This window comes from Maniola hyperantus, chromosome 1 (assembly GCF_902806685.2).
Source record: "Maniola hyperantus chromosome 1, iAphHyp1.2, whole genome shotgun sequence".
In the NCBI taxonomy this organism is placed as follows: Eukaryota; Metazoa; Arthropoda; class Insecta; order Lepidoptera; family Nymphalidae; genus Maniola; species Maniola hyperantus.
Window position 1 is genome coordinate 12,847,476 of NC_048536.1, and position 22,452 is coordinate 12,869,927.

Consider the following 22,452-nt stretch of genomic DNA (forward strand, 5'->3'; position numbering starts at 1 on the left):
GTCTCTTTTTAAAACTTTAAATTGACTTTTGACAGTTACCTACGTTTCCCTATGTGGAGATATTTATGTCATTGAATTCAATATTTTCCCCATTATATAAGGCAAGAAAAAAATCTTGCCCGAATTTGCCCCCTTTCAAATAAAACACATTTATGCATCGAGTGGTAAAAATGATGAATTTTGAAAAAAATCAATATCTTACTTCTTTTTGAGTTTTATTAGAGTTTTCAGTTTAAATATATTTTACTGGATTATTTCAAGCCTTTCTCATTTTAATCCAAGTAAAAATATAATCAAATTCCTGAATATTTGCTTTTTGATGAAATTTTATGTTGGTTGATAAATAATGTTATTAGTGCTGACCAGGTTCATTATTATGGATTTAATTATAATAGTTACAATGAAAAAATGATTTTTGGGTGCAAAACTGTTATCAGTTCGCTTGTAGGGGCTAATTTACTAAAATTCCTTGAGTTTCGGGTCATACCTACTGTACAAAATACCATCAATTTACACCTCATCGATTTTTTACGAATTATCATTGCATTTTAGAAATTAGAGGAGTTGACAAAGATTTAATAAAGGCTCTATGTAATTCTACAGGCCTTGGCATTATGTAGGCCTGCCGATCCAAAAAAGTTTGGCGAATATACAAAACTGCTCAGTTATTATTATGTGGATAAAACATAGCTCTTCAGTTAACAAAATTTTAATAAGTAGCTAGGTACATGAAGAAAATAATAATATATTAAGGCACTTTGCTTTATTTTTGCATATCTGATACTTGTAGTCAGCTGCTGATGCCCAGTAATCAAGAAGTAAGTACAAAAAAAACTAACCACGCACGAAAGTGCTTTAGGTCAATGACAAATGAAAACGTTTTCCATGCTCTTATATACATAAACTTCTAATCTTATAAGATATCCAGTCAAAGAAACAATTTGAAACTATTTCAAAAGAGCTCTTTGAAGTAACTAAGAACGTTTTATAACCATCCTGCATCTAATTATGATAAAATTGTTAGCAAATTGTCAGTTTCAGTATTTGTAATTTTTAAGGGAAAAAAAATTAATGCCTAAATCTTTTAAATGGCTGAAATTTCGTACAATATATTTGCGAAATGTCATAAAAACTCTTATTTAATTTTCTTTTAAATATTATACGTATTTATATTCGCAAAATGTCATAAAAAAGCTTATTTATTTTACTTCATATTTTTTTATTATGTTTAGTAAAAAATATTTACCTTGAAAAGGTTAAAATATTAAAGCTTATATATTAAAGATTATATGTAAAAAAAATCATCGGTTTATTTCAAATAATAAAAAAGTTACGGATTTTTGAGACGCTACACACCGTTTTGTCCCACAGTGCGATGTAGTTAGACCTAATAGTTAGTTTAAAAACAAAGCATTATAAATTATCCTGAATTGGCCAAATGTTTTATACACATTGCTAATGATAATATTATAAACATAATAAATATATTTTTACTTATGTGTAAAAGTTACAACTTAATTTCATTAATACGAAAGTATATTACACATATAAAATTATGTAAATTGAGCAAATACATAATTATTAATTATCATAATCGTTTTTTACTTTTTGGTTAACAAACCTGTGTAATATATATAGTCTAAGAGCCAGCGCGTGCCAGACCTTCGTCATTTTATAAAAGCTGAAAGTTTCTCTGCGTATTGTGACCAACACAGGGAGGAACGATCAATGACTATGAAGTTAGGATCATGGTGGCTGTGGGATATAATAGGTAATGAAGGTATAAAAATCTTACGTCAAAGTATAAGTCAATTTTTTTATATTTTCTTCGGGATAGTATTAGAAATCAAGACTCACGTCATGCGTTGCCATGGTAGACGCTTATTATTGTGGCAACTCCTGCCAGACATGACATCCTTAAACTTTAATAAATTAATAAACTTTAAGGGCGTCTGGCAGGGGGTTGCCACGACACGTGTCTGGCAATGCATGAAGTGATTTCTCCGAAGAAAAAAAAATGACTTTGTACTTTGGCGTAAGATTTTGTACACCTATTATCTCCCAAAGCCACTTTGATCCAAATTTCATAGTCGCTGATCGGTCTTCACTGTGTTGGGGACAATACACAGAGAAACTTTCAACTTTTATAAATTAGAATAGAATATATTTTTATTCAAGTAAACTTTTAGAAGTGCTTTTGAATCGTCGACTAGTTTAATTTACCACTGGTTCGGAATGCCGTTCTGATGACCGAAATGGCGAAGGTCTGGCACGCGCTGGCTCTCTCTCTAGTAGGATTACTTGTTAAATATTATGTTCTAATACTTGAACTGTTTAACAAGTAGTGTCGAAGCGAACCTTAGGCTTTGGCTTCGGCCAAAATAGGCCGAAGTTTTGGCCGAAGCCGAAGGTTTCTAGCAAACGCCGATATGTTGAATGAACTGTTACGAATGCGCTAGAGTGCAATGGAATAGAACATTATTTCGAAGGTGTTATTATTTATGACCAGTTCAACAAGAACACAGTCAACATAAATAAAAAAAATACATTATTTTATTCACTTTTAGAATGATTTTTTTACGGTTAATAGCGATAGCCGATTAATCGGCTTCGGCCTGATAGATATCGACGTTTGGTCGGACACTAGAGTTAAGATTTTTGATATGCTCTGACATTCCAGGTAACCAATTGACGCCCGGTATAGAATTCTCGCATTATAATAATGATGATTTAATCAGAGTCTGTATCATTGACAAATATATTTTATTAAATTATATCAACCACATTTAGTATTAAAATAATACAAAATTATTTATTTCTTCCTAAATATTAGGGCTCGGTGTGATTAGTATTTTTTTGATAACTTTATAAATTATGTTTGAAGATTCCGGTTGTATTCAACCAAAACGCAGGATTAACACGAACACAATACGTTAAACCACATCAAAAATATTATATTAATAAAGCTGCATTTGAAAAAATAGGAGTAGGTTTTCCAAAAAAAAAAAATTTTTTTTTAAATTTTTAGCCTCATTTTCCTGGACATTTTTCATTAAAAAAATATACTTTCAATAATCTACAAAAATCACATTCTTAGAAACCGCATTCACAAATTACGATTTACGTACTATCGCAGACAACCGAAAATCATGACATGACAGCAGACAGTCTAAAAGGCTATAAGTGCCTTGGTCTTGGTTAAGACAAAGGAAGTCTTTCTAGAGTCTACACTCATGCGCAGTCCGACCACCGACCAATCAAAGTAGACATTGGCTAAATTTGACCCTGAGTGTAAACGTAACAAAATACTATAGAGGTCTCCATGAGCATACATTAATTCAAGTGAATTAACTTATGTGGACACTTAAGCAAATTAATATTTTCAATACAAACATAAATAAACTGTGGTTAAATGAAAACCAGTCCCATAGATTGTCGCCAATCGCCGAAATCGGAGAGTGACCTTGAACAATCGTGCAACAACAAACTCAACAATCATACTATTAGTCGCTGATCATCTGAAAAGGTCGACTATCTGCGGTAGACCCACCACAAGTAACTGTTACATTTTAAAGAAATATTTGACCCATATGCCATACAACTACGTTATTGCTCATTCTTGTGTAAAGGCAAAGTTTCACTTACAAGTTGCGAGTCTGTGGACGAGTTGGCGGAGTCCTCGCCCAGCAATCGACTCAGCTGGTCGTCCAACACGTCCCCCGACCGCGCGTCGCGCTTGCCGTCCGCGGCGAACTCGTCGTCACCCGCCATCAGAGTCTCGTCGAGATACGCGAACGAATCCAGATTGATGTCGGACGTCGTAATTGCCGTGCTGTATACGTCTATCCGCTTCTGTTGCGACCTCGCCTCCGCTACTTTCTCCGACAACTTCGCTCGGGCCTTAGACAGCGCTTCCGATTCCGATTTGTCCAATTTGATCTCGCTATCCTTTACTTTAGTACATTTTGCTTTGATTGCAAACGACGAATCGTTACTGGACGAGCCGTCGTCTTGTAGCTGACTGAGGAGTGTCCTCGTGGTTCGAGATAGAGCACTTGAACTATATCTGTCGAGGCTATCTACTGCAAAAATATATATAATAAAACCTTATTAATATAATTTGTAAACGTTTTAATTATGATGTATAGATTATACTTCTATACTAATAAATAAAATTGAAGTGTCCGTCTGTAATTTTGAAATAACTACTACAAATGGTTATTTGGACATCATTGCATCGCATGTTTTTAAAATTTCGGTCTGTTTGAACGGGCTTATCTTCGAAACGGCTGAGCCTTGTTTGACGGGACTTTCACAGACAAGTAGAGTATTAACTAAGGAGTAACATAAGTTATTTTTTAACCAACTTTCAAAAAGGAGGAGATGTGTTTTTCTATCTATGTACACTGAAATCTCCAAGATTTCTGAACCAAATTGCGTAATTTTTTAATCGATAGATAAACAACTCAATCACGTAGGGCGATTGTCTAAAACCTGCATCAATCATTATTACAATCTCAATTGTTCTGATTGGCTGAATTTGTGCGATTCTTGTTGCAACAATGCATTGTGGCCAATAGTGAGCGAGCATTAACCAATCAGAGATGATTGCGATCGTGACATTGTAGCTGTCAAACAACCGCGGTAGGAGTTGTGTTTTTCTTTAAATGAAATGATTTTTTTACCTATGTACACTGAAATCTCCAAGATTTCTGAACCAATTTGCGTAATTTTTTTAATCGATAGATAAACTTTGCGACATTGTCCCATAAAAAATTGGATTCCAACTTCTCAATCCTGATGCTGTAGGGGAACTGACCACCAAAACTAATGGGATTTAGTAACTCTCGGTTATAAATTGATACTGGAGCTGGAGGTACCTACCAAATAAAGAGTTTATCGTTGAACTCGAAGACCCAACTCCTCAACCCTGACGCTGTAAGGAATTGCATATCTAAATTGTGGTGATTCCACAGGATTTTTAAAGAATCATCGGTTTGAATGTTTTAAACGTAAGTACAGGCTACTTTTTGTCCTGGAAAATCAAGTTTCCACAGGATTTTCAAAAATCTAAAGGCGAAGCGGGCATCAGCTAGTAGATAAATAAAAATCTATAAATCTTTCAGTTCTGAATTTGGGTAATATCTGGGTAATAAGTGATATTGATTAGGATATACATGTTAATGACTCATGCTTTGTGTTACTGTTTAACTCACCAGTGGGTGTAGCGCTCTGTATCCTCTGAGCAGGCAAGTGCTGGATCTTCGTCTTGTGGCTATCGACGATGTACTCATTTTCACTATCGCTCGACATGCCGAGATCTAAATGTAATGAATTTAATTTATCAACTTCTTTACTTTTCCCGGACGTTTCCAAGTCGATCTCCCAATCTGTTACGCTCGAGGTATCTTTAATTTCGTCGCCTTTACTAAAGCTAGATTTATCCTTAACACTTTTGTCCATTAAGCCTAAACTAGATTCCTCTAGATGCTCTATTTCCCGCAAACTCGTGCTTGAATCTAAGCTGCTAGTGTTGCAAGTGTCCGGAGTTATTTGTGCTTCGAACAGTACCGGCGTGTCCTGCGTTATCCGTCGCGCGGAACAAGATGTATCTTGCTCAGTGATACACGGCGCGTTAGTATTTCTGCTCTCCAAAATCTCGGACATGGTTGTGGTTCGGGCAGTCTGCTCGTTATTGAGCTCTAAAACTATGACATTTCCCGCCTTGCACGGGTCTACTTGATCTGGTTTCGTCGTTTGTAATAGCTTATTCACATTTTTACCCATAATTATTTTAGAAACGTCACTACCATTTTTAGCAAACGAAAGGGTCTTACTTAGCGTAGCGCCTTTTTGTACGACTATGAGGTTACCCTTGGCGTTCATAGGTCTCACTATGGGGTTAGTGATTTTAGGAGAAGAGACCGCCGGTAGACCTTTCACGGGAACGATATCCGCCATATTAGCTGTTTTTATAGGTTCCACTCCGACAATTTTTGCATTCGAAGGCATCGCGTTCACGATAGTCGGTTTCGATACACCAGTTATTCCCATCGGCTTCGTGACTTGAGTATTCAGTTGTGAGCTAACAGTGACCAATTTCACAGGGGTGGGCATTCCTTTGAAGTGAAATAGAGGAAGCTGGCCCTCTTTATTGGCTTTCGCCGGCACCACTACCATCTTTTGGCCCGATTTCGGATTCAAAACGAAAGTCTTCGCGGATACTTTCAGATCGGTCGCCGGTATACCTTTCGGGGTCAAAGCTTCCGACGTTTGGATGGCTCGACTGGATGCGCCACTCGTAACTATCTGCGGACTGTCTCTACTAGGGGTGGTTATCACCGAGGAGTTAATTACAATTTTTGAATTCGGCAACCTGTTTTCTACCGACGCTTTAGATACGACGATCATTTTCTCCGCCGGCAGAACGGTCGCAGCGGAAGTTCGAGGTTTCGGCAGGGTGCCGATGACTTTGGTGGTTACCATTTTGCCAGGTGGGCCGGTCGGTCGCTGCATCGGGCCGGCAGTTGCGACCGAAGGTCGACTCGTCACGAGTTTTATTTCGTCCGAGGGCTTCTGTATGACTTTGAATTCGGACATTTGTACTTTTTTATCAGCTGCGACGTCACCACGCTTTTTGATAATAAGGTGGCAAGGCTTTCTGGCAACGAGCTGCTTGGCGGCGGGCGAGGCCTGCGCGGCGGGCGGCGCCTCGGCCGCCACGCCGGGCGAAGGTTTGGGGTTCATGTCGTCGCTGTAGTCGGCCGTCGTTTTGCCGCCCAGTATGGACTGCGCGTAGCTGGCCTGGAAGGAGCCAGGCGGGCCCGAGTAGTCGAGCTGCACGGATCCAGCATACTGCTTGTCGGGCGACGGCGGTGGCTCCTGGTTTTTCTTTTGTGCTTTGGACGTGGCGCGTTTTTGCGCGCGTGGCTTGGGCGCGGCGCGCGGCTGACTCGATTTACCAGTTGAAACTTTACTCACTTGATTGTAAGAATGTTTCGAGTGTCCGGTCGCTTTACCTGCAAAGGGAAGAACCAAAATTAATAATCATGTAAAATATAACAAAAATAAATATATTGTTTAAACAGACGTAAATCTGTACATACTCGCTGCCGGCTGAGAGAAGCGTGAATACACTTGTGATAGATTGAGATGCTTTTGATTAGTGTTAACAGGTATGTTTCTCATATTTTTGTTAGGTGGTGGTGGTGCTTCGTCTGGTATAGCTCCACTTTCAGGTATTTTTCGTTTGCGGCAAATCAGCTCTGTTTCCCAAATCTAAAGGTTCAACATACAAGGTTTTCTTAAATGTGACCGATAAAATCATTATTTATAACAATATTGCTTACAACTATTATATAACAAGGTCATTTATGATTGACTAAAGATATAGTTTAAATATTATTGTTATGGATTGAAAATAACTTTTTTTCATACAGGTAACTTACTTTTGTAGTGTGATCCTCCATGGCTACAGGGGTATACAACATTTCATCCATGACCTCATTCGTATGAAGGCCAGCCTCAGCAGTTTGGCCCTCAGCATCCAGCATTTCTTCCTCATTAGTCTTTGGAGCGATTAACTTCTCGCTCTCAATTCTATTTTTGATTTCTTTATTATCGGCGGCCACGGTCTCGGCGGCTCTATCGGCCAGCTCCGTGTACATGGTCTGCGCGACGCCACGCGGCATGAGCGGCACGCGCCGGCGCCCCTCGCTGATCCACCCTAGAGCCGTGTTAGGACCAGCCAACCTATCAAATATTCATTCCTTAGATTTCTTGTGCTGTCTATCAGTCTAGACTCTAGATGATAAGTAACTAAAAATGTAGCATAGTATGCTAGATATAATATAAGCGACATTTTACAAGTATTAATCCTTCTTAAGAATGAGAATGAATTCCTTAGGATTGATGAAAGAAAAAATAACAAAAAAGAATAGCTTAATATTTTTTGTACCTTTACTTTCAGATTGACAACACTTGAATTTTATACAACCAAAGCACATTAAATCAAAGTGTTGTAACGTGGATCTTTTTTATGATGTTGATAAAATAATGTCAATACATATAGGTATGATTCTGAGCGATTTTACAACACAGATGCTAAGTGTAATACTAATAAAAGTCACAAATTCTCAGCAAGTTTACACAAAGCGTTTTAGAATAATAAAACTTTTGCGACCGCTCCCGTCTTTCTAGTGTTAATCTTACTTTGAAAATTGAAAATACTAATTACAGTGGAAACTTTAACTTTAATTAGTTTATTTACCATAGATTAACCGGGCTAATTGTTGTCGTTAGGGATTCCGATAATCAAAAATCCGGATAATCGAATGTATGAAGAAAAGCGGGTTTTGTGCATATTATGTAGTTCACTATAATAGTATTTTCAATTTTCAAAGTAAGATAACTATACCAAGTGGGATATCATATGAAAGGGCTTTGCCTGTACATTCTAAAACAGGTTTTTATTTATTTTTATGCATAATAGTTTTTGATATATAGTACAAAATGTCGGAAAAAATACCAGAGTATGGAACCCTCGGTGCGCGAGTCTGACTCGCACTTGGCTGAACAATTTTCGGTTGGTAGTCCGGATAATCGCGAATCTGTTTAACCGAGGGCCGGATAATCGAGTTTCTACTGTACATATTTGTTCATGAACACATTTTAATTTTTTTTTGTGTAACCACAAATTCAATTCAATTCATTTCAATTTCATGATTCTAGGTCAACGGGAAGTACCCTATAGGTTTCTTGACAGACAACGAAGTGATCTTACAAGGGTTTCTTTTTCCTTTTGAGGTACAGAACCCTAAAAATAAATTTGTAATGGCTGCCTCTAGAAAACTCTTGAGACTATAGGATTTGTGTGATAAAATTAATTTAATCTCCACTTAATGGTCAGGCCCTAACTTTCCCAGGCTGAATTAACAAATTAAAAAAGTTGTGATAAAAATATGAGTCGGTGAAACTATTTTTAGTCAGGATAAAAATATATTTTGTCGAATTACTCAAGTACTTACTAGAAAGGTTATCTTGAAATCCGTATGCATTTTGTAAATTACAATGGGAGTAAAAAAAATATATTTCTCTTCATGTAAGGTATAGTGATTTTTTATAACCTAACATTAATGTATGAAATTTTAATAAAGTATCAAATATGACAAATTTTTAATTATCTATAAGGCCAAGACAAATCAAGAAATAAAATGGTACAACATGTCATACTTTATCATGCATTCAGTTAGAAAAGGGTTATAAATTCTGTAGAAATGAATATGAGCACAGTACAACTACAATACATATGGATATTGATACATTTCAGCCATCTTAAAGTTTGTTGTACTACTGTTTAAAAATAAATCTTGTGCTCAATGCAAATATCCTATTGTAAGCTTACTGTTCTGCAATGGTTGCTAAGAGCTCGTCATTAGAGACGCGACGCGCTTCAGCATTGTGGCGATCGCTGCTTATATGTAAAACGGCGCGTAGTTCCTCAAGCAACTTTTTTCTGTTGTCTTCTAATTCCCCTTGTGCTCTGAACACAGTCATCATATTCGAGTAAGCTTCTAATTCTACAAGAAAACAAATCATTCATGAAAATGAGACATAAATACAGCCACAATTAGCAACAATACAAGTTGCATCGCTCTAAGCATTGTTGAAGAAAACCATAGGAGGGAAAACGAATGCCATTTATAAAACTAAATATATACCGAGTCTTCTAAGCGTCCGTCGACATTCGTCGCGTGTCATATTAAGAAGCATAGGCCACATGTTTAAACCTTAATCCTTAACACTCATAAAACTGTATTTATTTGAATGATTTTAACCATATTTTATTAAAATAATCTACTGGCAAATATCCATACTGTTTACTTCAAAATAGGGATAACCGAACCGATTCATGAAAATACGAGTGTCGAGTACTCTTCCAATACTTCTAAATCGATTTTAGTTTTTACTCGATATTATTTTAGATCGAAGTGTCAAGCCGACCTGTCAAACAGAGGGCAATTTTTTTAAAAATATATTATACACTCTTCTACAAGTACCTATCGATGCACAAAATAACATCAAAGAAAATTATTAATTTAAATTATAAACTCGTATTAGTTTAAATTGTAATTATTTCAATTAAATGAATTATTTAACTAAATTATAATTAGTTATAATATTAATTTAAATTGTAAACTCGTATTATTAAATTAAAACTAGTTTAATTAGAAATAAGACTAATCATGAGATTTTATTAAGTAGGTACTTATCGATAGTAGCTTTACGTGCAACCTTGCGATATTTTATAGATTAATAGGTACTTTTCTGATTTGAATAAAAAATGTAACTCATTTTTTATTTTTATACTATTTTAGCGTTTAAACTATCGAGAGACAACGACATCCAATACAAATATAGCTGATATCGGCTGTACTCATGTGGTTAGTCGAATTATTAAGCTCAACTAGTTTCCGAACCCATCCGGGCCCTTTTTCACAGGGACTCTACTTGCAACGCGGCGCGGTTGACCCCGGATGGATTCGAAACTAGTTAGTCAGGATTACTTCGACTAACTACATGAGTAGGTACAGCCTGTATAAGCAATATAATATTTTTCTATTATTCAAAATACCTACCTACTCAATTGCATATCTAATCTAATAAAGCAGGTACATGCAAGAATAAATAATATATACCTACCTAACTATATAATATAGTTATAATTATAATTATAACAGTCGTTTATCAGCTAGGTACCGACTTTTTTCACAACTCGGCGAGTTGAGGCGTTCGATAATTATTGCATTCCAATCAAATGCAGCTTTTGGTTTCCTATTGATAACAAGAGAGTTTGGTAGACGCATAATATGTGCGAGGGTGGGATGGATGTAGAAAATGTCATCGTAGAACATGAATTTCTTATAGGAAGACCGAAAATGTTTCAAATTGTGTTAGAATACCAGTAGGGCGATTGTCTAAAACCTGCATCAATCATTATTATTGCAATCTCAATTGTTCTGATTGGCTGAATTTGTGCCATTCTTGTTGCAACAATGCATTGTAGCCAATAGTGAGCGAGCGTCAACCAATCAGAGGTGATTGCGATCGTGACATTGTACCTGTCAATCTCCCGCAATCGCGCAGCTGGACTCACGTAGTGAGAAGTAAAAAAAAAGATTCCGACGAATTGAGAACCTCCTTCTTTTTTAAAGTCGGTTAATGACGTGGTGGTTGTGACAGATGTACAAACATTACAGAATGTTTTACAAAGCTATTTTACAACATTATAGAAACTTGAAATTTCCAATTTTTATAATACAATGCATTGTTAATAACATTTATTCATGAAATAAATATGCGTTGTTTAATTTCTAAAATACTCACAATTTTTTCCCAACGTTCGGAATCGAATGATTCCAACTAGTTATTGTGGGAACTTCAGTTTCAAACTGAAAATTGTAAATGCTATATTCCAGAAACTTCAATTAAGTATTTGTAATTCCTCAAGTTCCCTCTGAGTGAAGTCGGGTGGATCAGCTCATATTATTTAAAATAATGTCGAATATAAAATATCGATATGTTTTGTATTTAATCGATTACCTGCAGCAAAGTACAGCATCTGTACTTCGTTTGTACATCTTAACATCACTACTTCGGACTTCGTTTGACATTTCGAGTTCCGAAAGAGTCCATAATTTTGTCTATGAATTTTAGGGATACTAGTACTTAGGTACCAGATATAAAATTACCATTTCTAACAAGAATATCTATACTAATAAATGAAATTGATTTGTCTGTCTTTAATTTTTAAATAACTATCTCATATTGCTCATGTGGTTATTTGAACCGCACGTTTTTTAAATTTTTGCCTGTCTGTTTAAATGGGCTAATCTTTGGAATGGCTGAACCTATAAACATAGCCCTATTGTGACACTTACTGTTAGAGGCGAGATAGCTAAATGCATTTAAGCTCTTATTAGTACGTGACAAAATGATTATGTTTTGTCCTTATCACCGTGGCCACTTTTTTTTATTTGCCAAAATGTATTTGTACGTGAGATTTTGGCAAACAACGTGAAGTGAGGTTATGTTGACTCATGTATTGTAAATAAATAATTGATTCGTTTTGTTGTTTTTTGTTTTTGAAGTGTTGTGGGTTGTAGTATACTAGGCTACAATAGCCGAAGCGAACGTAAAATAGCCGGAATTACATTTCACAAGTAAGTACCTCTCCTTGAGCGAGAGGGACTGAGGGGGCCACGCTAGTTGCATATCTGGACATAACTATCTGTGACCGACTAATACGACTTTCAAAAATAAAGGAGTTGTGTTTTTCTATCTATGTAGCCAGAAATCCTCAATCCTGATTCTGCAGAGGACCTAGAACATACCTAGAACCACTAAAACTGAAAGGATTTAAAAACGGTCGGTTATAAATTGATATTGGAAGTACCTCTAAGGTGATTTCTAATATTTTTTTTTTGAAGTGTAGGTAAAACACTATAAAAAAATTAAAATTGTAAAATATCCTAAAATATCTATAGGTGGACCAGAATCTCATGAAAAATACACCTTCAACTTGGGATTCAAGCATTCAAGTGCCAAAAGAGCCTTGTCATACTGTACCTTGGACTATTTTTGTACGGACTATAAATAAAAAAGTATTTATGCTTTTAAGCGTTCACGAGACGTGCGTACTTGATTGGCAGCTTTGCCTGGACGTCTGTCGTCACTTCTGATTGGTTGACGCTCACTCACTATTGGCTATAATGCATTGTTGCAACAAGAATAGCACAAATTCAGCCAATCACAACAATTGAGATTGTAATAATGATTGACGCACGTTTTTCGAAAGCGCCCTACAGGTAGTGTCGGGTCGTGTAGTGAGCCACTATGGTGGTACATATTGTCGTCTGTGGAGCTGTCATTTATAACGTTTTATATATTTTCAATTTTGATTTTTGAATTTCAAAATGTTGAACTTTTATCATGTTAAACGTTTAGGTATTTGTTGTGGTTAATTTTTTGTCAACGATAAAAGAAATAAAATATTATTAATTTCATTAAATTTCTTGAATGGTTTCAAGTAGATAAAGCTTAATTTTGAAAGATGGCAGATGTTGACGAAATAATAGACTATATTAAATCACTGAAGAGAGGTTTCGACAAAGAATTATTTCAAAGCAAGGTAGACGAATTGGGCTATCTTGTTGATAGCATTGGCTTATACTACGCGGACTTTCATACTTTATTTAAAGTGTGGCTAAATTTGAGTATACGTAAGTACAAGTAATTATATTTCCAATAAAATAAAATAATTATTATTTCCATGCAAAGCACACAGCATTGTGTATTTCTCATCTCTGTGTGATACATATTTAGGCTCTTTCTCCTGAGATCTCTTCAAAAATTTAATATTTAACTCACATATAGGGATTTTATTATAAATTTTAAGGATTAAGTATATATCATGCTAGATAAGTAACATTCAGGCTTACCCTATAAAAGCAACTATTCGTCGAAACAATGGGCAAAGCTCAAGTATCTCAGAAACAATTATAACACTTGCCTGCCCGATGGGTACTCCACTGCAGTGACCTTACCGAGGAGTGAGTTGGCTAGCCAAGACAAAACATTCAGGTGCACTGTTTAAAAAAAGAGCGATATTACTTTGTCATTCCCATTTATTTGATGGAGTTTAGCTATCTAGGGTTAAATAATTTCTTTTTACAGCCATACCAAAATGGGTAAACCTTGGTGCTTGCTTAGTGCCACAAGAAAAAGTCAAACAAAAAACAGTGGAATACTCTTTACAATGGATTCTTGCAAAATATGACAGTACAAATAATACAACAAGAACTGGCTTTTTGCTTGATTGGCTCACAGGTAAATTATGATTACTTACTTACCCTTCTTCATTATAACCAGTTCCCAGTATTTAATCAATCAGAACATATTTTCTTCTTAGAGTTCTGTAGAAAAACCAGGAACCCTATTTAATTAAAATTAAATTAATAACCTTATTTAAATACAAGTAATTTCACCTAGTATGTCTGTGTCACAGCCATTTTTAGGGTTCTGTACCAAAACGGTAAAAAAGGAAGTTAAATAAAATTAATAAGTCATAAAAAATCATTAATGTTTCAGCTGCTATGGACACTGATTCCATTGACTTGAATGCTTTGGAGACAGGATATGAAGTATTTTACACATTGCTGACATACGAAGCATTGGCAAGTATCTAATTTTACTAACCAACAAGTTGCAGCACAGAGAAGTTCACTATATTAACTAATATTCACGTATCTATCACCAGCTTATTCCCGCGACTTCGTCCGTGTGGACTACACAAATTCAAAGGCACTGTTGTACTCCTTTAGGGGTTAAATTTTAAAAAATCCTTTCTTAGCGGATGTCTACGTCATAATAGTTATCTGCATGCCAAATTTCAGCCCAATTCGTCCAGTAGTTTGAACTGTGAGTTGATAGATCAGTCAGTCACCTTTTCCTTTCATATATACGAGTAGATGTATAGATATTTTTCTTCATATGTTTTAGATGGCTCAAGATACTTTGTAACATTTTAGGAAAGGTGTTACAGCTATATGCTACAGTTTTAGTTGACGCAAAAACCGAAACACCTGTCAAATATTTTTACATAAAGAATACTATGTATACAAAATTTCAAAAATATTTAATGAAGATTTACGAAGTTATAAGCTTGTTGTGTTGAGTTGTTGTCCTCGAAAAACATGGTCACCCCAAGCAAGTGGCTGTGAGCGAATGGGACCTAGAATCATGTTTTGGCAGGCAGCAATGTTTTATTAATTTAGTTTTAAAAATAAAATTTAAAAAGTGTTATTTTTTAATGGTACGGAACCCTTCGTGTGTGAGTCCGACTCTCACTTGACCGGTTTTTAGATAGTGAAATTCTGCTCTTAATTTTCTTGGTTCTAGTGTAGTGGGAAAACAAAAATCACTAAACTTTATAATCTTTTCAGACACCTTATGTTATGAAGCTTGTATACACCTTGACAAAACCATCTGATGTTACTAGAAAACGAGTTCTGGAATTAATAGATTTAGCCAAAAAAAGGGAGGGTAAAAAGGTATGTCATCCATCCATCCATCCATCAGCCTGTTTGCGTCCACTGCTGGACATAGGCCTTTCCAAGAGCGCGCCACCAAACACGGTCCTCCGCCTTCCTCATCCAACCGCTCCCCACCACCTTCTTCAGGTCATCGGTCCAGCGGGCGGGGGGTCGTCCTACACTGCGCTTACCGGTACGCGGTCTCCACTCCAGAACACGTCTGCCCCATCGGCCATCGGTTCTGCGACAGACATGGCCTGCCCATTGCCACTTCAGCGCGCTAATCCTTTGAGCTATGTCGGTCGCTTTTGTTCTTCTGCGAATTTCCTCGTTCCGGATTTTATCCCTGAGAGTGATACCCAACATAGCTCGCTCCATAGCACGCTGAGCGACTTTTAGTTTGTGGACGAGGCCAACTGTCAGTGTCCACGTTTCCGCTCCATAAAAGGTATGTAACATGTATTATTATCATTAATCATTAAGTATTTCCGAAAAGAATTGACTGGGATGTATAGTGTATACTAATACATCCCAGTCAAATCTTTTCGGAGGATTACCATGAATGCTGTAATTATCTTATAGCAATAATCTTCATGTTCTGATCATTATGAGTTCACCCTGCAACAGTGCATTTAAGATGTAGATATATAATAATACTATTACATAATACACTTGATATGAAGTTGATGACGTATTTATATGAAGCAACTTGATTATTGCCATTTTGGTGCTGATAGAAGCAGTGAGTGGCATGTGAGCGTACTCGGAAGCGTACTCTTAGAGATAAGACGTTTGTCAACACTGTGAACACAACAATTATTTGACACAAACTGACAATTTTAATTCCGTTATGTTCAGTGGAAAAAAAACAGTAATTTTGTATGGCACACCCACAAATGCCTTATTATAATAAACTTGCTTATTCCCGCGACTTCGTCCGCGTGGACTGTACAAATTTCAAACCACTATTTCACCCCCTTAAGGGTTGAATTTTCAAAAATCCTTTCTTAGCGGATGCATAATAGCTATCTACATGCCAAATTTCAACCCAATCTGTCCAGTAGTTTGAGCTGTGGGTTGATAGATCAGTCAGTCAGTTAGTCAGTCCGTCACCTTTTCTTTTTACATATTTAGATATCTGTGATTTAAGGTAATAAGTAAGAAGGCAATCAAACTTGTATTCATTTAATTTTAATTTTTTTTTAATATGTTTTTTTTACAGAATATGTTTAGGCAGATCCAAGTCCTCCTTGGTCTGTTCAAATCGTACAAACCGCAGTGTGTGCCCGAGGCAGTGCCCTCAATATCTATACACACAGCGTTTAGAAACGTTAACGTTAAATTACTCACTCAATTCAAAAACAGTCAGGTATCTAATACTATCAAAATATAGGTATTGTTTACATCAAAAGTTTTCAGCCGCCAAAATTCAGCTAGTGACTTAGTCACTTGCCAGCTGGTCTGATTGCAGCCAAGCACTATATGTACAGCGATCACGCACTCATCCTATCCGAATCCGTGAAAATACGGATATAAAACTATCTACGACATATGTCATAAGCTTAAAGCTACCATACAAATAGTTCGTACAACAAAAAGGGTCGTATTTTCACGGACTCGGATCGGATGAGTGCGTGCTTGCTCGTACTCTATGAATTGCTCATTTTATTTTCATTCGGTGGCTATCAATATTTTTCGTGTGAGCAATACCTAATTGTTAAAATTATTTAAAGAAGTTAAATACTAAGAGGTTCCTTTTTTTTAGAGCAAAAGAAACAGTACAGGCAAGGAGGCAACACATCTTTTTTGGAGTAATCCCTTTAATTCAGTAAGTTTTAATATTTTAAACTATGCATTTTGTTAATTAATTGGGAACCAATAATTGCTTTCATAGAGCAATAAATTATAAAGTATAATTAATTATATAACTATTGTTTCAGATATCTCAAAAGACAAAGGCTGACCCACTGATACCCAGTATGGAATTTCTGAACATTGGGTCGCAACAATATGACGATTCCTTAAAGAAGAATTATTTAGATTTCTCTGAGTTAGTTTATTGTTATTAACTAACCAGGCGGGCGCCCCCGGTTTCGCTACCGACAAAAAATATTTGTCAGTTATTTTCTCGGTCTATGTCTAGCAGTGGACGTCTATCGGTTGACGATAATGATGATGATTTTCTCGGTAGAAATTGTGTTTTATTATTTGGAGATAGATAATTATACTTTTTTTAGAAATTCACTATGATGAAAGTGAAATATGGACTTTTTCAGTTTTGACCTAAAGTCCAAATACAAATTTTCATTAATATAAATTGAAAAGTTATGGACGTTCATAGAAACTTTTACCCCCTAATTAACCACGGTGGGGTGAAAAATTATTTCTTAGTGAGTGCCTACGTTATAAAAGGAACGTATTTGTCAAAATTTCAAATTTCTAACTCCACCAGCTTACACGTTACGTTACACAGCTTACATTGATAGAACAGCCCACCATCTCCCTATAATATGCGCCAAATCGCGGGAGGGGCACATTTGGTACTTAAACGTGGCTCCTGGGGCGCCTTCTAAACCTCCTATAAATTGTTTATCCCTTTTCCTCCTTATCCCTATAATATATATTATGTCTTTCTCTCCTTTCTGGAGCAGATGTCATGTGTCCGTGAAATTCATTGATAGATCAGTCAGTTAGGAGAAGTCTTTTTATATGTATGCTCACTTTCAGCCCAGTATCACTGCTGCAATACAGCATTCGGCACGACATGCGGCGGCCGGCGCGCCTGCGAGCCCTGCTGTGCAACCCCACCGGCCTGGCGCTGCTGGTCGCAGCCTCCGACTCCGAGCATGCCTTCCTCTGCTATGACCTGCATCGTGTGCTCAATCATTGTGAGTGTAGAAACAGAAAATCGCTACAATAAAGCTAACTAAACCACTTACCACTAAACTAAAGAACTTACTTATAAATATACCGAAATTATCCACCTCTGTCTAATTTCTACTTATCTGACTATATTGCAGGTTTTCTAGAACATTCGCCGTATAGCTACGAGGAGAAGCAGCACTTCTTGCAGCGCCTCGCGACCTACCAAGCCACTCTGCTGCAAGGTCTGCCTGTGGTCACTCTGTTCTTGGCACGGTATCTACCGTTTTGGAATGAGAAGGACTTTTTTGCTGAGGTAATTTTACTATTTTTTTAAAATAAAAATAACGAGCAAGCGAGCAGGTGGGTCACCTGATGTTAAGTGATTACCGCCATGAACATTTGCAGTACCAGAGGAACCACCAATGCGTTGCCGCCCTTTCAGGAGTTTGTTGGTCCGCCCCTTGAATAACCCCATGTTGTAATCTAATTAATAACTTGTATTTTATTACGTTTACTACTGCTTTACTAAAGAAGGAGATGCAAAAAATATTGGATTCATCAACTAATTCTAAGAGAAAGTAGAAAGTGGTGTCGTGAGACGTAGTGCGTCGTCAGCAAGTTCATACTCGTTATGTACCGCCGCTACATCGCCACTGCAAAAATCTGGAAACAACATAGCGGTACCGACGAAGCCGAAAAGACGTCTGCGAAACGTGACACACGTTGAATGACTAAACGGTCCATAGAGATATGTGGCGCTCAGAGTCGTCACCGCATTTTATCGTGCCCATAACCCAAAAACGATCTTAGGGTGACCAATCAACATTGAGCTATGGTGCGCTGTTGTGCTCAGCTAAGCTAACTTTCTGCCGCTATGTTTTTTCTACAAACAACATTGAGCTGCGCGGTGTGCTGTGCGACTGCGACAGCGCGACATGCATAAGCTCAAGTGCAAGCGAGATAAACGGAAGCCTGAGCGGGATGGGCAACACACGAGCCAGTGCGTATCGCGTGATTCTTGCTATGTTTTAAAACATATCATAGTCGTACATAAACCAAACGTCGTACAAAGCGCAGCTCAGTAGGGTTTGCTTGTATCTTCATTATAACCTAAGAGTAGCGATAGAGCATAGCACAGCACAGCGCAGCATAGCTTAGTGTTGATTTTTCACCCTTTTATTGTCAAGTCATGCCTAAAGAGCCTGCCTGCTACTTGAGTATTGGTGTTATTTTAGATTCTTCAGCTCATGGAATGGGTGCACGCGGAAGGCGCAGAGCACGTAGACGCGATAGTAAGCGCAGCGACACGCGCCTTTCACCGCGCGGCTCCGCTGCCGCAGTGCGCGCTGCTGGCCAGCCTCACCCGCATGTACACCAACCTTGTACGTCTACAGACTTCATTCAAGGGCTTTATTATAATAATAATATTAATAAATCTTTTTTATTCAAGTAAACTTTTACTAGTGCTTTCGATTAGTCGGATGCATCTACCACTGGTTCGGCCTTGCCTTTCCTACCGAGAAGAACTAGCAAGAAACTCCGCGGTTGCTCTTTTCAAATATTTGGTATACAATATTATGCCATGTATAAAAAAGTATTTGCAGTCCTGTGCGTTGCTGGAACGAGCCGCAGGTCAAATCCATGCTCTTTTATCATTTAGATAATCTTCAATTGAGTAATATGCTTTTTTCAGGAGCATATTTTTAATAGATTTTTTAAACTTGTGCAAGGGTAAGTCCAAAATAGTTTGCGGGATTTTATTATAAAAGGTTATACCCATACCCACAAATGACTTTTGTCCGTCAGGCAGGGGTCTGGGTTAAATGAAACTGCCATATCCATTCCAAGTTAGCCCACTTCCATCTTAGACTGCATCACAATCACTTACCATCAGTTGAGATCAAAGTCAAGGGCTAATTTGTATCAGAGTAAAAAGAAAGACTCACACTACCGGCCGCATTTAATAATAATAATATAATCAATCTTACCTGTAATCTATCTGACAAGTTGCTTATACTTTAGTTTTCTTTAGTTTGCTTAAAAGATATACAAATCGCAGAAACGCCAAATCATAAATTAAAAAAATAAACATTTCACTTTGTGTGTTTGTATGTATGTGACTAAATAACCATGTAATTAAATCTGATATTGTATTTTAGGTATACGCAAGTACGCGGGAACGCCATTATTTCCTCAGTATGCGTCCCTCTGAGGCCGCCTTCGCGAATATATTGCCATTGGTCGCGTCTCGCATAAGCGATATGTGTAACAAAGGACTGCAAGCTTCTCCTGGTAAGTGCTGGACTATTGAAGCGAAACTTATTATTGCGTTGCGCGTTCGGCTGCTGGTGAGTAGCTAAACAGAAGAAATAAAAGGCTATATTAGCGCACGGATACGAGCTATAACTCTCAACTCTTCTTATAACTAAAATATAGCTAGATAGATACTTACCTAAATAACCAACGAACGTGGCGATGAAACGCAACTAATTATTTATTATTGGCTGGGTAGTGCGCCCATATGAGTGAGCTTTTTGTTTATGATGGAGATCTAAATCACAGAAAGTGAGACGAGCGAACGAACGCGGCGATTAATTAGTTCCACTGTCTGTGAGTTTGGTCTCAATCGCCGCACTCTGTAGCCACGCACTAATGGAGAGGGTAGTAACGATAGGGTTCTATTTCCCGGCGCCAAGCCTGTAACTACGCCATTAGAAGCTTTGCTTCAAAACTAATTATCTGACACTATATTTTAACCGCTGCTGGCCAAAATACAGTTTAACGACTTGCTATAATACCATACATTCGGCCAATGACAACTATTGCCAACTGATGCCATGTTCCTAAGTAGGTGACAGTATGATTGATCTTGTTGCAGAGAGCATGTGCGTGTTGTACGGCGTGGTGCGCGCAAGCGTGGCGTGCGCGCGCGTGGAGAAGCGCTGCGGGCGCGCGGCGGGCGCCGTGCCGCGCTTGCTGACGCTCGCAGTGCCGCTGCTGACGCCGTCGGCGGCCGCGCTCGAAAGCCTCGCCGCACTCTTGCTGCTGTAAGTCATTAGTTAATGTAGCATTCGGATCACGGCAGTCGCGACCCGGTACCTGCGTCTCGGCAGGCGACAGGTGACAGGCGCAACTCTTTGTAGGGATTTGTATGCTTTGCCGATACGCCGATGCAGCGTGGCCAGTGGACTGCGTGCGACGCAGTAGGTATGGTCGCGCTGCTTGTTTATGCATTTCAGATCCATTTTATTAAGGTGCCGTTTTACCAGGATTTGGTAACTACCTTCATCAACTCTGGATATATAAGTGAACTGTTTTATTCCTCTTTTATGAAAGTAAGAGCAACATTATTTCATCATATTCTCCATACAGTGTCCTATAGTGTCTCCTTATGGCCACCCTCCCCCTTGACATGTGGTGTAGTTAATGATCGATCCCTCGTCATATTGACTGGTCTCTTTTGGTTCAACAGGACCATAAATATTGATGGTGGCAAAATCCCCTTTTGATCGCGAAGAATGAAGAAAACGCCTAATGAGATTTTGTAATTGTTCTAGGTACAAGCAAATATTCATTGGTGCAAAAACGAGGGCTGATCGTAAAGATGAGCAGTACCTCCAGCAGAAGCAGATTTTGATACGATTCTCGTCAGATTTCATCAGCTGTTTCTACGAGGGGATCCTCAGCGAGCGCAAGAAGGGCGTAATCTTCGGCAAACTGCATCCGCAGATCGTCGGCAAACTGACAGATTCAATACCCGATGCGGATTCCAAGTTGAGTATACGGAACCATTTGGCACTCGCGCCTTACACTTATGTAAAAGTACTGGGACTAGATCCTAGAGAGGCGGACAACAAGATTTGGTTCAACACGGTTATTCAGGAGGAGTTCGACAGTTTGAGCCAGTTCGTAACGCAAGCGATGCCAGGGTTTCAAAAGCCATAAATAATATTTTATTTATACTAGTTTAAGTCGGCAAGATCCTCCGCGGACGCAAGAGGGGCGTGATCTTCAGCAAACTACGTCCGCAGATCGTCAGCAAACTTGACAGATTCTATACCCGACGCGGATTCCAAGTTGAATATACGGAACCATTTGGTACTCGCGCCTTAGACTGGGGGCACGCAAAGATTACGCCAGACATAAGTTTTATATTTTTGTACCTATAATTAAGTAATAATAATGTTATAATACTAAAATTTATTCAATTAAGTACATTAAAATAATGTTGTAATACTTACAATTTATTCAATTTACATTAAAATACTTTTTATATATCTGAGTTTATGTTTATACTTACCCTTTTTCCTGATTTTCCGTAAAGCGTGCTTTAAATTCGCGAGCGAATCGCGGCGCGACATAACAGTACAGATTGTTTCGCGTCGTTCTCGGCCTTTGCGCCGCATTTCCTACGCGAGTGAAGAGCGGGCAATTTTAATATGGAGTAGGTATATTAATGTAAACAAGAGAGATAATAGGCTAGTTGACACTTTTT

General features: G+C 37.7%; 2 protein-coding genes across 3 annotated transcripts; one reads left to right on the forward strand and one right to left on the reverse strand.

Annotated features, from left to right (window-relative positions):
- Positions 1-1,379: 1,379 nt before the first annotated feature.
- Positions 1,380-9,915, reverse strand: LOC117984529 (BRCA2-interacting transcriptional repressor EMSY). 2 transcript variants are annotated; one of them, XM_069498435.1, is made up of 6 exons: positions 9,720-9,915; positions 9,404-9,578; positions 7,449-7,752; positions 7,107-7,278; positions 5,217-7,019; positions 1,380-4,079 (listed from the first exon to the last, which is right to left on the reverse strand). In XM_069498435.1, exons 1-6 carry the CDS (start codon positions 9,778-9,780, stop codon positions 3,607-3,609), a joined length of 2,988 nt encoding a protein of 995 aa, XP_069354536.1. In that variant the 5' UTR covers positions 9,781-9,915; the 3' UTR covers positions 1,380-3,606. The 2 variants fall into 2 exon arrangements, with proteins under 2 accessions (XP_069354536.1, XP_069354532.1); XM_069498431.1 differs by having other exon boundaries at positions 1,380-4,082.
- Positions 9,916-12,943: 3,028 nt separating this feature from the next.
- LOC117996740 (centromere protein I-like) lies at positions 12,944-22,075 on the forward strand. Its single transcript, XM_069498439.1, has 13 exons — positions 12,944-13,280; positions 13,735-13,887; positions 14,149-14,234; positions 15,003-15,110; positions 16,315-16,461; positions 16,858-16,920; positions 17,033-17,142; positions 17,820-17,980; positions 18,113-18,270; positions 19,193-19,339; positions 20,117-20,249; positions 20,836-21,004; positions 21,515-22,075. Exons 1-13 carry the CDS (start codon positions 13,112-13,114, stop codon positions 21,900-21,902), a joined length of 1,992 nt encoding a protein of 663 aa, XP_069354540.1. The 5' UTR covers positions 12,944-13,111; the 3' UTR covers positions 21,903-22,075.
- The last annotated feature ends 377 nt before the right edge of the window (positions 22,076-22,452 follow it).

Bases quoted from the DNA above. Each gene is read 5' to 3' on its own strand.
- LOC117984529 (XM_069498431.1), bottom strand. From the start codon at position 9,780: ATGTGGCCTATGCTTCTTAATATGACACGCGACGAATGTCGACGGACG. The intron at 7,020-7,106 runs GTATGTACAGAT...TTCCCTTTGCAG, and splicing joins CTTCTCTCAGCCGGCAGCGA to GTAAAGCGACCGGACACTCG. The intron at 4,083-5,216 runs GTGAGTTAAACA...ATATTTTTGCAG, and splicing joins ACAGAGCGCTACACCCACTG to TAGATAGCCTCGACAGATAT.
- LOC117996740 (XM_069498439.1), top strand. From the start codon at position 13,112: ATGGCAGATGTTGACGAAATAATAGACTATATTAAATCACTGAAGAGA. The intron at 16,462-16,857 runs GTATCTAATACT...CCTTTTTTTTAG, and splicing joins CTCAATTCAAAAACAGTCAG to AGCAAAAGAAACAGTACAGG. The intron at 19,340-20,116 runs GTACGTCTACAG...ATTGTATTTTAG, and splicing joins CCCGCATGTACACCAACCTT to GTATACGCAAGTACGCGGGA.